At 42.4% G+C, this 15,123-nt stretch overlaps 1 gene segment (V, D, J or C); it reads right to left on the minus strand.

Moving 5' to 3' along the window:
* Window positions 1–6,313: 6,313 nt before the first annotated feature.
* Window positions 6,314–6,912, minus strand: LOC118842753. The segment is given in 2 exon segments: window positions 6,314–6,630; window positions 6,858–6,912. Coding segments are annotated over 2 exon segments (372 nt in total).
* Window positions 6,913–15,123: the final 8,211 nt, after the last annotated feature.

Genomic DNA, 15,123 nt, shown 5'->3' on the forward strand with positions numbered 1-15,123 from the left:
ATCCTGTGCCCACTAGTATGTGACCTGGACCCCTAAATGGCAGGCTGTTTGATGGACCCATTTTGCTAGTACCTGATTATCAGTTGTTTTCAGAGTAGGGACAATATGTTGAGTAGCAATCTTTGCTAGTCAATCAATATGTGTATTGTACACACGTTCTGGTGTGGTGAGGGCCATGTGAACATCTACATGAAAAACTGACAAATTAGTAACCAAAGACATGACCCATATATCATCCCATAATTCTTTGCCCCAGAATTGTTTACCATGAATTTCCCAATTTTGTTTTTTTTCCACATGGGCATTCATGTAGCTAACCCATTAGCTACAGCCCATGAATCAGTAAATATATGACACTGCCCTCCTTGTTCTAACAGCTTGATGTAGTGCCATAAGTTCAGCATATTGACTACTTGCACCTGTCTTAGTAATTTCCAAAGTCCACCTAGTACATGGGTTATAGGCTACTGCTTTCCAATGTCTTTTATGGCTGAAATATTTTGCTATCCCATCAGTGCACTATGCACATTTCTTTTGTTCTTCAGCTAATCCATCATATCCCTCATTCCATTTTAGCAAGGATTGTACCAACTGTTACTTTGGTTTAGGGGATGTATCATTTCCCTCAGTAGTTATGTTTGCTATAGATTCATATAAAACAGAAACACCACTTTTGCCTGTTTTAGATCTCTTTTGAATATACCATTTCCATTTAATTATGCTAGCTTCTTGTGCATGTCCAATTCGGTGAGAAGCTGGGTCCTCAGGTCATACTTGGGATTCCAGGCCTTAATATTACTTTAGGGCCCAGAGTCAATTGTTGAGTCTCTACCAAGGCTCAGTATGCAGCTAACAACTGCTTTTTACAAGGGGTATATTGAACTCCAGGTGAAGGAAGTTTCCTAGACCAAAATCCTAAGGGTACATTTTAGCTTTGCTGTTTTTGCCATAAACTCTAGTTTGCATATTCATCCTGTACAGTCACTTGTAATTCCACTGGGCCACTTTGTGTAGGCCATAAATCTAGGGCCAACTATATAGCAGCCTTGTCTTCTTCCAAAGCTTTCCTCTGCTCAGGTACCCAGACAAATTCATATTTCTTCCTAGTAACCTTATATGAGGGTTTCAGATTCTGCCCTAAATGCAGTATGTGATGTCTCCAATATCCAAATAATCCTATATACTTTTGGGCCTCTTTCTTATTGGTAGCAATAGGACAATCCTGAATCTTTTGTTGGGCTTGTGGGAAAATTGCTCACAGCCCCTTATTCCATTGCATGCCTAAGAATTTTACTGTTTGAGCTGGTCCTTGAAGCTTTGCAGGGTTAATTTCCCACCCTTTGCTGTTCATATGCTCAATGAAAAGCATCAAATTCTTCAATTCTACATTTTCCCTCTATATCATAATATCATCCATGTAGTGGGTAAGCTGTATACCAGGCAGTTCTAATTCATCCAAATGCTGAGCTACAGTCCTATGACAAATAGTAGGGCTATGCAGATATCCTTGTGGCAAGAAGGTGAAAGTATATTGTCTGCTCTGCCAAGTGAAAGCAAATGGTCTCATTGTTTAGAATCTATTGGAATAGTAATAGTTTAGCATTGGCTAAATCAATAACTGCATACCAAGTCCCTTTATATTTCTGGATCCTTTCTATTAAGGTAACAGTATCTGGAGCTGCAGCATACAAGGGGGGAGTCATTTTATTCGGTTGTCTATTATCCATGGTCATTCTCCCCACAAAAAAGTTTCCCTAGGAAAATTCCTCCCCCTCTTTTTCTATTGGGCAAGCTCTTCCCACAATGGGCTCCATGTGACTCAGGCTCCATGTGACTCAGGATGTATCATAGCTGTGAGCTGGGCCAGAGCTCAAAGCAGGTGACGTAGGCCGGTTGGTGGACCAGAAAGATCTTCCTATTCCATTAACATTACAGGCTCTATCCAATTTCTTGCTGCACAAGTCTGTCAGGTCGACAAAAGGATTAGTCTTGCCTTGTTTGACTCAGAGGGAAGAACTATGGGCAATGAGGGAAAGTTTCAAGGACTCAATTTAGGTTCAGTCAGAACAAACTTTCTCACTATTAAAGATGTGCAGAAATGGGGTGGGCTGCCCATTTCAATGAGGAAGTTGCCTGATACATAGTGGGTTTTGTGTACCTACTTCCTATCCTATCACTTATAGTAGGTATTTTTTCTTCTCAAATATGGGGGGAAGGGATAAAAAGAAAATCCCATAGCATCAAGGCCATTAATGTTTTTAAACCATCACTTCAAAAATAAAGTACCACTCTACTCAACTAGAACACAATGACAATGTGTTCCATAATTGCAGCAGACATGCCAGAGTAGGGCCAAGACCACAGTGTCCACCAGGGCCCTCAAAAACCTTCCTGTGACCAATCCCAGAAGCAAAGCTTCTGTCACAGATGGTGGGGTGAAGGACAGGAAATGGGTTAGCTGAGCCTCACTGCTTAGGCAGCTAGAAAGGGTTTTGTTTAGGGTTAGAGCACCAAGGAATGGACACCATTACTATGCTGAGTATTAGTCTGTAGTGTCATCAGACTCCATAGGACTGAAAATAAAACGATGATGCAATTGTCCCTTTAAGATTCAAAAGTGTCTTCCCATAAGGCTGTCTGGCAGGGAACAACATCAGTGAAGTCTTTTGATCCTTGGTATTTGTTCCAGCCATCTCCAGCATCATCTTCTTGCCTCCTTGTAGGAGAGATTTTTTTTTCAAAAAAGGGTATACAACTACTTACAAATTCTATCATATGATTATTTTGCTTATTGTGCTTTTTAATTTTTTTTATTTTTTTATGTTAAACTTTTAATATTAATTTACAAGCATATCCCATTCTGTTCTTCTGCTCAATAAGACCCCTCTTAAAACCAAAACTAAAAAAGAAAAAGGGGACAAAGTTTTAAATTTGTTTTTCTTTTCAACCAAGAGAATCCATCCATATAGTACATCCATAAGTTTTGTATTATGACTCCTTGATTTTGACTTAAATTTTTTGATATCTTTTTTTTACATCAGCTTATACATTTATCTCAAAGAAATACAACAAATACTAAAAAAATAAAAACTGGGGAAACAGTTCAGTAAAACAAACCAGTGAAACAACACAATATTACACAAAGGGTAAAGGTCCAGTTTCTCATCTCTTCTCCCAGGATAACCTTGGTCATTCCAGTGATGAAGCATTTCCACTTTGCTGTGATGTTTTTGTTTTCACTTACATCACTGAATGTATCAGGAGGGCAGAGTTTATAATCTCAAAGAGGATCATAAACATGTCTGAAAGGTTCGGAATCGCCGGATAGAAGAAACTCTCAAAGTAGAAGGCAGAAGAATCAAAACATTTATTTAGGCTCCACAGTAACCAACCCATGAACCAGAAGCCCCATTTTGATATGTTGATCATAATCTTCCAGGCCCAATAAGTACGCCTTGAAAGAGTAACCAGGAGGCTACAGAGAAACATGATTGCGTAAAGCAAAATCATGTTTCCCCCTTTTATGGTAATAAGATTACCCACTGGACTGAAGTCTTTGTTCAGCTTCCTCCCGTAGGTCAGCTCTGCTGCTGGCAGCTCCTGCCTCAGCTGTGTCTGTCTGTAACTGACGTAACTGTCGTAACTGCCTCTGTAACTGCCTCTGGCTCCAACTGTTGCTGTAACTGTCGCTGTAATGGCCTGAAGTCTTTGTTCAGCTTTCTCCCGTAGGTTAGCTCTGCTACTGGCAGCTCCTGCTTCAGCTATGGCTGTGGCTGTAACTGACGTAACTGTCGTAACTGTCGCTGGCTCAAACCGGAAAAGGAAAGAGAGAGGATCTTCAAGCTGTCCTCTCCCCTCTTATAGGGTTTTTGACATCATCAAGCTCCGCCCAAATGACCAGGGCCGATTGGTTCCTGAGTTGGCCCCTCCCCCTAGGGTAGAGGTTAACACCTCCCCTCAGCCAGCCCCATGACTCCTCACACAGGAAGCTGTCTGCTTCCCGGCATGCTCCCCGGGCCTCCTGCCCCGGAAGAGCAAGCCACAGTGTCCAGAGGCTCAATGAGGCAAGCTGAGCCATTCAAAGAAAACAAAAGCCATTATGGCTACACTGAGATCCTTATCTGTCTGGTTTTCCTAGTTTTCCTTAGAGAAGTCAGTGGAGAGGCATCTGGCAGGGAAGAACAAACAGAAACAAAGAATTACTAAGAAGGTGTAGACTAAAATATATCCTGCAGAATGTCAGATCAAAAGTATAGCAGGTGGCAAGAGAACCAGACAAACTCTTGGATGATCCATATGCTCCACTGTGTCCTAGTGATGTCCAACTCTTGGATGATCCATATGCTCCACTGTGTCCTAGTGATGGCCAGAAATGTGAAGAAGGGCCCCAATGCTTTGGAGGGAGCCCTTGCAGTGGACTTAGGAAGGACATAACTAAAGGGGCATCAGTGTGTGGGTATGTCTGACAGAGTTGCCATCAACACAGCTGGAAGGACCAGACTCCAGTGAGTGTTGGGCAGACTGAAATGCTTTCATGGTATTCTGCCTTAGTGAAACTATAAATCAATATAGTCATACAAAATGAGTGCACAGAATACCCATGCCTGACATGTATGTCCCTGTACTTTGTGTCTATCCCTTCTCTGTTGAGAGGTGGGTAACCCACTTCCTCATGGATCCCAGGGTGTTCTAGTCTTGCCCTGGTGAGAGCGCCTCAGGAATAATGCTTTCCCTCTAGGGTTCCCCATTTTAGAATGGACTCAGACCGCCTGGTGTCCAGCCAGAACAAGGCTGCCAGGATGGGTAAAGTTATGGAGGCTAAGAGAAGGAAGATTGCCTGAAGGAAACTGGGATGCTTAGCTTGGGGGAGGACCACCATGGGGACATGTAACAACTACCTTCAAGTATCCAAAAGACAGAGGGATATGAGTTGTTCTGCTTGATACCAAACCACAGAAAGAGGAACAAGAAGTGGAAGGTGCAGAGAGGCAGGCTTTAGACATAAACCCTGGCAGTGAGAACCATGTAAAAGTGTAGTTGATGATCCGTTACTGGAGATGGTGATAATAATAATGGCTAACATTTCCATAGTGCTTACTAAGTGCTAGGCACAGTACACTTTACCATTATTACCTCATTGGATCCTCACAACAATCCTAGGAGTTGGTGCTATTATGATTCCTGTTTTCCAGGTGGGAAAGCTAAGACAAACTGAGGTTAAGTGACTTGCCCAGCATGACATAGCCAGGGAATATCTCAGGCTGGATTTGAGCTCATGTCTTCTTGATAACATGCTTGGCTGTTGTAATGGTAATTAGGGTGGGACTTTTTTTTTTTAACTGTTTTCTCTTTTGGAATGCTGATGTAATCAAGTACCTTTGATGGGTTGTGCCTTTCAAATGTAATGGCAAGCAAAGTAGACTTTTTGTTGTCTTTGTTTTTTAGTGCTTCTCAGCACTAAGGAATCTTTAATTTAATTGGGAGTCTTTGATGACCTGCTTAAATCATGTGGGTTTGAGTTGCATGGTTGTGACACCCTTTGACCCTGAAGAAGTGCATATAATCTCAGAAGTTAGCATTTTGCCTTTGGGGGCACACTCTTTCAAACAGTGTTGGTGACGAGACTGGGTAGCCATTGGAAGTCCCCTTGGCTTTGAAAACCCAGATGTTGGTATTTCTCTCTGGTAACCATGTATTGCTATGGATAGACTGATTTGTGTATATTTTCTCTGTTTATATAATACATGCTTGTAGTTTCTGTTTGTGTTTTCTCTGAAGTTCAGGGTGCTGGCTTTTTCCCCTTTTCTAAGTGAATGGTTTATGTATGCTTAATTAAAGTAAGATTGTTAATCCCTTATAGTTGCTTTCCTTAGAAAAGCAGATAAAAGAATCTGTACTAGCAGCCCTCCTGTGTGCTAGCGTTATTGGCCTTACATATCCACTGTAGCTACAAGTAACATCGTTATTATGCATTACCCAGCTACTTAAACAGCTAGTCCCCCTGCTCTGGAGGTCTTCAAGCAATGGCTATAAAAACACTTGTTGAGGATTTGGGAGGAGGACTCTTGGTGGTCTATGGCTTAGAGAAGCCCACCTTTGGGGTGTCATTTCATCATTTAGACTGTTTTACTCCATGATTTTTGTCTGGGAAAGAAATCCAGCTTAGAACAGGTCACAGCCACAGCCTCTTCCTCTGAGACTTGGAAACTTCCCCTGAAGCAGCCCAGGCAAGCTGCCCCTGACACAACTGTGGCGAAGGAGAAGGCCCTGGGCAGTAATGCCTCCCTCAGCAGCTGCCTGGACAGGTTTTTGTTCAGAGCTGTAGCACTGTGGGAGGCCATCTATATTCCTGGTGACAGTAGTAGACTGCACCATCCTTAGCTTCCACATTGCTGATTGTGAGAGAGAAATCTGTCCCAGAGCCACTGCCACTGAACCATGATGGGGCTCCAGAGTGCAGGGTGGAAGCATATCTAATGATGAGACTGGGAACCTGGCCTGCTTTCTGTTGGTGCCAGTGTAGGTAATTGCTAATGCCCTGACTGGCCCTGCAGGACAAGGTAACTGTCTCTTCTGGAGACACAGACAGGAAGGCTGGAGACTGGGCGAGGCCAATGGCCCCTCTGGCATCTGGAATCACAAACACAAGATAAATAGTGAGAAAATGAAGGTCTCTACTGAAAGCAGGAAGAATCTCTCTGACAGTTTTGAGAATTAAACCTTCCTGTATTGGATCCTGCCAGACCCATGATCACCAGTGAAAAGCCCCCTTTTCTCTCTGACCCTCAGAATCCCACACATTCTGAGTTCTGCCCAGAGGGACAAAAGGCAGGGTTGTCTCTGCTCTCCTGGCTCACCTGGGATTGAGAGCAACCGGACAAAGAGCAGCTGAGCCTGGGACCGCATCTCCATGTGCCTGAGCTCTGAGCCACCCGGTATGTTCCTCCCCAGCTGCCTTTTTGTAGCTGCTCTCCTCAGTAGTTTCAGGGTCTGGGAGTGAGCCATGCAAAACAGCTCAGGGAGGGAGGCTTCTGCCCAAAAGACAGGCCCAAGTGATCTGGCCTCTTGCATAGCCCAGAAGCCTGAGCTGTGTGAGTGCAGCATTGCCCTTCTGGCACCCTGGGTTGGGGGTATCACTGTGGTGTTAGATCCTACCCTGTCCCCATGATCCCTGAAAACCCCAAAGATGGCAAGAAAGCTCAGGACCAGCCTGGGACCAGCCTGGAAGTGATTCACATGTGTGTCCAGTGACTTCAACAGGGTTACCCTCCTCTCTATCCTCAAGTGCCCTCCTACCACTCATGAGTCTTATTACCCACCCTACTAATTCACAGTGATTGTTATGAGTGTCTGATCATCATGAAGCATTTGTAGGCACCAGAGTCAGTATGAGAGAAGGGAGTCATTTCCTAATGTTTATATAAATATTGTAGGATTTTCTGCCCATGTGCACCATTACCACAGCTACTGAAGAAAGTTCTTGTTACCAAAGTCCTTGGCAATGGCACATGGTTTGAGCCTCAAACGTTGAGGTAGTTTGATTAGGAGAAATTGCATTAATGAAGGGGAATTACCATCACTTTGCTGCTGCACCCTGAGAACCATGAGGACTTTCCACATACCTGGCAGCTGAAATCTCCACTATCAGACTTCTTTCCCTATTGCAGCATGAACTCCTGGAGAGCAGGGGCCATCTCACTGCTCCTCTTGGGTCTCTACCTCCCAAGAAAGTGTTTTGTCCATCACAAATGCCCTATAAGAACACAAGCTTTGCTTGGCTCCCTATACACTAGAGAAAACTCATTTTTCTTCCTCATTGACTCTACACAGATGATCTGGGAACATTGTGATATGAATTCTTATGCCAACAGAGTAGCCACAGGATCCTTTAAAAAGCGTGTGGGTAGGGCCACTGGGTGGCACAGATGATAGATCACCATCTTTAGAGTCAGGAGGACCTGAATTCAAATGTTACCCCAGCCATTTACTAGCTGCCAGGCTGTGTGACCCTGGGCAAGTCACTTAACCCTGACTGCCTCCAAAAAATTTTTTTAAAAAGCCCCTAGGGTCACATGATTCACAATCTAGAATTTTATGTACAAGTTAATGGAAACTTCCCTTGTCTAGACCATAATGCTCCCCATCAGTCAGTGGCCTCTCCCCAGAAACTTGGCCAGGGCTCCCCCAGGTCATTACGGCTTCTCTCCATCAGTGCCCCTTTCTCTAGCCTCTCAGTGGCTCCCTAGTGCCTGGTCATGGCTGGGCTCAGTAGCTGTCCAGTAACTGTCCCTCATTACTCCTCCCCATCCTTGTTTTCTGTCTCTGTCCCCTCTTCACAGTCCAATAGCCATCCTCAGCTCACAAGAAATGAGAGGCCTTTTCTCACAGTCAAACACTGGCCCCTGGTGTCAAAAGTGCTCTCCTCCTCAGCCTTCAACTGACAGTTCTCTCTTTTGCTCCAGGATCAGATCTATTGCTCTACTGGGTTGTTGGCAAGAATAGGGAGGGTACTTTTACAGATTAAAATGTACCCCCAGAGAAGAGTATTTCCAGTATTTTGAAACCAAGGCTGACTAGATCTGGCTGGGTGGTGCAGTGGGCAGCATATTGGACCTGGATTCAGGAAGGCCTAAATTCAAATCCAGCCTCAAACCCTTAATGGTTGTGAAACCGTGGACAAGTTACTTTTCCTCTGTCTATTTTCAGCTTAGTAATGTCTCTGTAGGGGTTAAAAATGGCACCTCCCTCCTGGTGTGGATGAAAAGACTTAAAAGACTTAAGAACATTTTGCAAACTTTAAAGCACTATAGACATGCCATTGTTATGGTTGTTTTTATTATAATTGTTATTTCCAAGAAAGTACCCATAGAACAATAAACTCCATGTAAGGGATACTTGTTTTGATGTCTGATCATTTTTATTGTTTTCTTTTGCTTTTTAATCACATTTACTAGTAAGTATATCCTTGTCACCTTCTCGGGTCAGCAAGACCTTCTTTGTCACAAAGATTTTTTTAAAAAGGAGAAGAAACAGTTCAGCAAAACCAAACAGTGTTCACTTCTGACATTATGTGCAATTTAATATAAGGCAATAAAGAAACATTGTTGCCCAAGTGTAGAGAAACTGGAGGGTTGATGATAAAAATAATCAGTGTTACACTTTTAAATGTTACAAATAGCTTTAAAAAAAGGAGCAGGACACACTTTCACATTTAACCTTCATTACTACCACTTTTCACATCACTTTCTTAAGTGTAGATCAGAGCTGTCCAAAATGTGGCCATGAGGCCCACAGTGGGATTTACATAAATGCTTTAGGAGACATAGCTGAGCTACTGGAGAGCTCTCACTAAAATGGCAAATCAAAATATATTGTCTATTGTTTCCATAAAAACCTGGTCTAGACAATCAACAAAACAATAAATCAAGCACTTATTTTGCTGATATCAGAGTTGAAAATGTTCATCCTGAAAATTAAACAACCAGCTCATGAGGCCCAGTTTAATCTGGCTTCAGCACAGCCCTGAGCTCTGTTGGTGTTGGAAGAGATTGCCCAGCCTCATTTTGTCCTGGATTCTGCCCACCTTCCTAACCCTCTGTCCCAGACAGGCAGCTGCTGCTGCCCCAAGCATAACTCTCCATTTTTATTTCACAAGGAGAGGCTGGACATTTTACAGAGGGGTACTTGTAAAGAACATCAAAGTAAAACAGCAACAATTTATCTACTCACTACTATTCTGGAGAAGAAATTGTAGAGAAATCCTAGGAAACTAGAGAAGTCCCTCTAAACTAAATCAACATATACTTAGCTACTCATTGCCTTCAATTCAAAACTGGGAATCCCTTAAAATGGTGGAAAATATCTTAGAATGTGTGGATTAGGCATGAGGAATGAAAGAGTTAAGGCCTGTACACTACACAGAATCCTCATACCTCATGCCTTCATATTTTCTTTGAGAAAAGACATAGTAGGAGCTGGACACTTTAAAGTCACAAAAATAAGATGCTTATCATATTTTCCAGAGACAGGAAATTATTCATTACTGATGTAAGACTCATTCTTGTATCAGTTCTCTGTATGGTCAGACTCCTGATTTGTTTGAGCAAAGGTGAAAGGTGAGACATGTATTTAATCCCATTCCATCTTGACATATTTAAATGAATTATTGACAGTGAAAGTAAGGTGGCAGAAAATGACAAAGACATCAGTTACAATGATGTCATATGAACGTTCAACCCATGAAACTCTATTGTCAGACAAAGAAGACCAAAAGAGACTAAAAAGTGCCCCAAAAGGCAGCAGATATTTAATTTCATTGACAGTCAAGGGCAATAACAGTTGGATTATAAGCTTATTTGCAGAATTTTCTGAAAAAGAGCTATGAGCAGTGTCACCTCATTGATGATGATGATGGTGTTGGTGGTAATGGTGGTGAGAGAGAGGGAGAAGCAGGTTGAGGAAAAAACAAACTCAAGACACAATTTGACAATGTCCAGAGGTTATTTAGGGTTAAAAGTAGATGGAGAAAAGGCAGAGGAGTTAGATTTCAGCCTTATTTTAGAGATGAGAAATCTGACAAGAAGTTTGCCTAAGGTCTAGTAAGTGGCTGTGCTACTCATTCAAATCCAGTTCCTTTACCTTCGAATCCCCTCCCCTACCCATTCCCACTGCCTCATACTAGAGACAGAATCCCAGGTATAGGCCATTACATGTAGATCAGCTTCACTAGAATTTAGAATTCATGAAGGAAAGTAAGGTGCGATAAGCCTTGACTAATAGGTTAGAACCAGATTGTGGAAAACCAAAGAAATGTGTCTTTTTGGTAGGGAGTGGGGGATGGATATGGAGAAAGGAAGGAGGGAGAGGGGAAGGGAGAATATTTATTTTTAAAAACAGATCATTATTGACATCTTTTGTTTCTATGACTCTTAAGTTCTTGGCTAGTCTCTATGTTACACTGGTGTGATTGTGATGTCAAGAGAGTGAGGAAGGGCCCATGAGGTTGACCCGTGAGATGAACTTCTATGAGGCCAGGGCAAGGGGAGTATCATAGGATTAATCGATTCATAAATCATTTAACATGTAGTAAGCACCTAATGTGTGCTAGGCTGTGCTAAGACCTAGAAACCTTCACCTGAGGCAGCCCAGACAATTAGGCTCAAGACCCCCTGCCCTCAAGGAGCTGTAGTCAAATCCATTTCATTGCTTTTTTCTCCTCTAGCATTTAGGTAGGCTGTGTGTGTTAGAGGAGAGGAGTGGGGGATGTTATTTTCTTCCAAAACGGGTATACAACTACTTACAAATTCTGTCCTATGAATATTTTGCTTATTTTGCTTTTTAATTTTTTTATTTTTACATTAAACTTTTAATATTAATTTACAAACATATCCTAGCCTTACCACCACTCAGTAATATCCTTCTTAAAATGAAAAACTAGAAAAAGAAAGAGGGGGCAATGTTTTTAAACTGCTTTTCTTTTCAACCAGGAGGCTCCATCCATGTGGATCCATCTATGAATTCCATGTTATGCCTACTTTATTTTGATTTAAATTTTTTATATCTTTTATTTTTACATCAATTTACAAATATATCTTGGCCTTTTCCTGTACTCAAAGGAATGTAATAAATACTAAATAGTAAAAAGTCAGAGGGGACAGTTCAGTAAAACCAACCAGTAAATCAGCACAATATAACAAAGGCAGAAGGTCCAATTTCTCAACTCCTTTTCCAGGACAAGCTTGGTCATTCCAGTGATGAAGCATTTAGTTTTGTTGTGATGTTCTTGTTTTCCTTTAAAGTACTGCAGTCCTTATATGTTTCATTTTCCTCATGGTGCCTAGAGAAGTCAATGGAGAGACACATGGCAGAGAAGAAGAAACAGAAACAGGGAATTATTAAGAAGGAGTAGATTAAAATAGGTCATCCAAGTGTCAGCTCAAAAATCATGGCAAATGGCAAGAGAACAGGATAATGGCTGGATGATCCATATGCCCCACTGTGTTCTAGTGAATTCTGGCAAAGTGAAGAAGGCTCCCATTGGTTTGGCGGGGGGGGGGGGGCAGGGACGGGGAGAGCCATTGCAGTGAAGTTAGGAAGGACATGACAAAAAAGGTGTCATTGCATGGGCATGCATGGCAGAGTTGTCATCTCCAGAGCTGGAAGGACAAGAATGCACTTGGACAGACTGCAATGTTTTCGTGATATTCTGCCTAAGACAAACCACAACCAAACACAGTCAAACCAAATGAATCCACAGAGTAGCCATGCCTGATATAAATGTGTCTGTTCTTTGTGTCCATCCCTTCTCTGTCGAGAGGTAGGGTTACCCACTTCACGGGCCCCAGGCTGTTCTAGTCTTGCTCTGGTGAGAATACCTCTGGAATAATGCTTTTCCTCCTGGGTGTCCCATTTTACCTAACCTATTCCATTTTTCCACCATTCTGTTTCTTAGGCAGTACCAAGTAATTTTAATGACTGCTGCTTTGTAGTACAGTTTAATATCTGGTATGGCTAGGCCACTTTCCCTAGTATTTCTTTTCATTAATTCCCTAGATATTCTGGACCTCTTGTTCTTCCAGATGAATTTTGTCATTATTTTTATCCAGTTGTGTAAAATAATTTTGGTAGTTCGATTGGTATGGTGCTGAATAAGTAGATTAATTTAGGTAAAATTGTCATTTTTATTACATTAGCTCAGCCTAACCATGAGCAACTGATGTTTTTCCACTTATTTAGATGTGATTTTATTTGTGTGAAGTGTTTTGTAATTATGTTCATACAGGCCCTGGGTTTGTCTTGGCAGGTAGATTCCCAAATATTTTATAGTGTCTACAGTAACTTTAAATGGAGTTTCTCTTTCTATCTCTTGCTCTTGGGCTTTGTTAGTAATGTATAGGAATGCCGAGATTAAGTGGGTTTCTTTTATATCCTGCAACTTTGCTAAAGTTGTTTATTATTTCAAGTAGTTTCTTACTTGATTCTCTAGGATTCACTAAGTAAATCATCATATCATCTGTAAAAAGTGGCAATTTAGCTTCTTCTTTGCCTATTCTACTTCCCTCAATTTCTTTTTCTTCTCTTATTGCTACAGACAACATTTCTAGTACCAAATTGAATAATAGGGTTGATAATGCCCATCCTTGTTTGACCCCAATCTTATTGGGAATGCATCTAGCTTATCCCCATTACAAATAATGCTTGTTGATGGTTTTAGGTAGATGCTATTTATAATTTTAAGGAAGGCTCCATTCATTTCTATGCTTTCTAGTGTTTTAAATAGGAATGGGTATTGTATTTTGTCTGCTCCCTGACTTTATGTGCTACGGCATCTGGTTTCATGAGGTGTGGGAGAGGGGTGATCTGGCTGCTCAGAGTCTCCTCTTCCCCAGGACTACTCTACAGCACAGGTGGTCTCAGCTGTTATCTGTGCTGGTGTCTGCCACTTCCCCTGGCTGTGCAAAGGCACATCTGGGGTCCTGATGTTGACATTTGTTAGCTCCACCCCCCGGGGCTCAGTTACTCTCGTTCTTCTGCTGAGGTGAAGGCTGCTGGGACACCTCTCTTCCAGCACTAGACTCCTTATGCCACCACAGAAAGGGTCCTCTTCCCAACATTTCTGGCTAAACTATACTGAAACCCCACTTGTGGTTCCTCTGTTTCTCCTGAGGTAGCATTCTCTGGGTTTATTCAAAGGAGGGATGAGAGCCATTTTACCTGGCCTACTTGGTTCCCAGAAGTTGAAGAAGGTGAGTTTCAAACCTTTAGACTGTGGGTTGGAGGCCTCCGGGCTAGCTGCTTCCACAGCTGCAGACTCTGCGCTGGTGTCTCCTGTAGCTCCAACAGACTCCCGTCCTGGGCTGATAAGCCTGAGGCTCAATCGCAGCTGTAATTTGTACTTCCACCCTGGGCCTGTTCCTGCTCCGGCATTTCCCTCGTACAGCGCTCTCCCAGACTGGGATGCTGGCTGGATTCCTCTGCTTTTGGTTTAGTCTGGTTCTCCTCCTTGTGCCCAAGTGCTCCTGCCCCTCTCAGTCTACTAGTGGCTTCTAACTCTCTCAAATCTGCTCTGCCACCTTGATATATTTTTTTACATCAACTTATAAATTTATCTCTGCCTGTTCCTATATTTTAAAAAATTTACCAAATACTAAAAAAATAATAAGTAGGGGGGAACAGTTCAGTAAAATTAACCAGTAAATCCACATAATATAAAACAAAAGGTGAAACATCCAATTTCTCAACTCTACTCCCAGGACAACCTTTGTCTTTCTATTGATAAAGCACTTAGTTTTGTTGTGATGTTTTTGTTTTCATTTATATCATTGAGGTCCTTATGTTGTTTACCTAGTGTTGCTTAGAGAAGTCAATGGAGAAGCATATGGCAGGGAAGAAAAAATGGGAAGAAAGAATTTTTAAGATGGTGAAGACTAAAGCATATCATGCAAAATGTCAGCTCAAAACTATGGCAGGTGACAAGAGAACCAGACAAACTCTTGGATGATCTGTATGCTCCACTGTGTCCTCATGATGTCCAGAAAAGTAAAGAAGGGCCCCAGTGGTTTGAGGGGAACCCTTGCAGTGGACTAAGGAAGGACATGACAAAAGGGGCATCATTGCATGCGCGTGCATGGCAGAGTTGTCATCTCCATAGCTGGAAGGTCCAGATTCCCGTCAGTGTTGGGTAGACTGCAATGCTTTCATGGTATTCTGCCTCAGTGAAACCATAAATCAACATAGTCATACAAAATGAATACATAGAATACCCATGCCTGATATGTATGTCTCTGTATTTTGTGTCCATCCCTTCTCTGTTGAGAGGTGGGTAACCCACTTCATCATAGGTCCCAGGGTGTTCTAGTCTTGCCCTGCTGACAGCACCTCTGGAATAATGCTTTTCCTCCTGGGTGCCCCATTTTAGAATGGACCCAGAAAGGCTGGTGTCCAGTCAGAGTAAGGCAGGTAGGACGGGGAAAGGATCAGAGGCCAAGAGGAAGAAGGTTGCCTGAAGGAAACTGGGATGCTTAGCTTGGGGGAGGACCACTATGGGGACATGTAAGGACTGCCTTCCAGCATCCAAAGGGATGTTCCAAGGAAGAGGAGTTTCACTTGTTCTGCCTGGTACCA

The sequence above is a fragment of the Trichosurus vulpecula genome, chromosome 3, assembly GCF_011100635.1.
Source record: "Trichosurus vulpecula isolate mTriVul1 chromosome 3, mTriVul1.pri, whole genome shotgun sequence".
Taxonomy (NCBI): Eukaryota; Metazoa; Chordata; class Mammalia; order Diprotodontia; family Phalangeridae; genus Trichosurus; species Trichosurus vulpecula.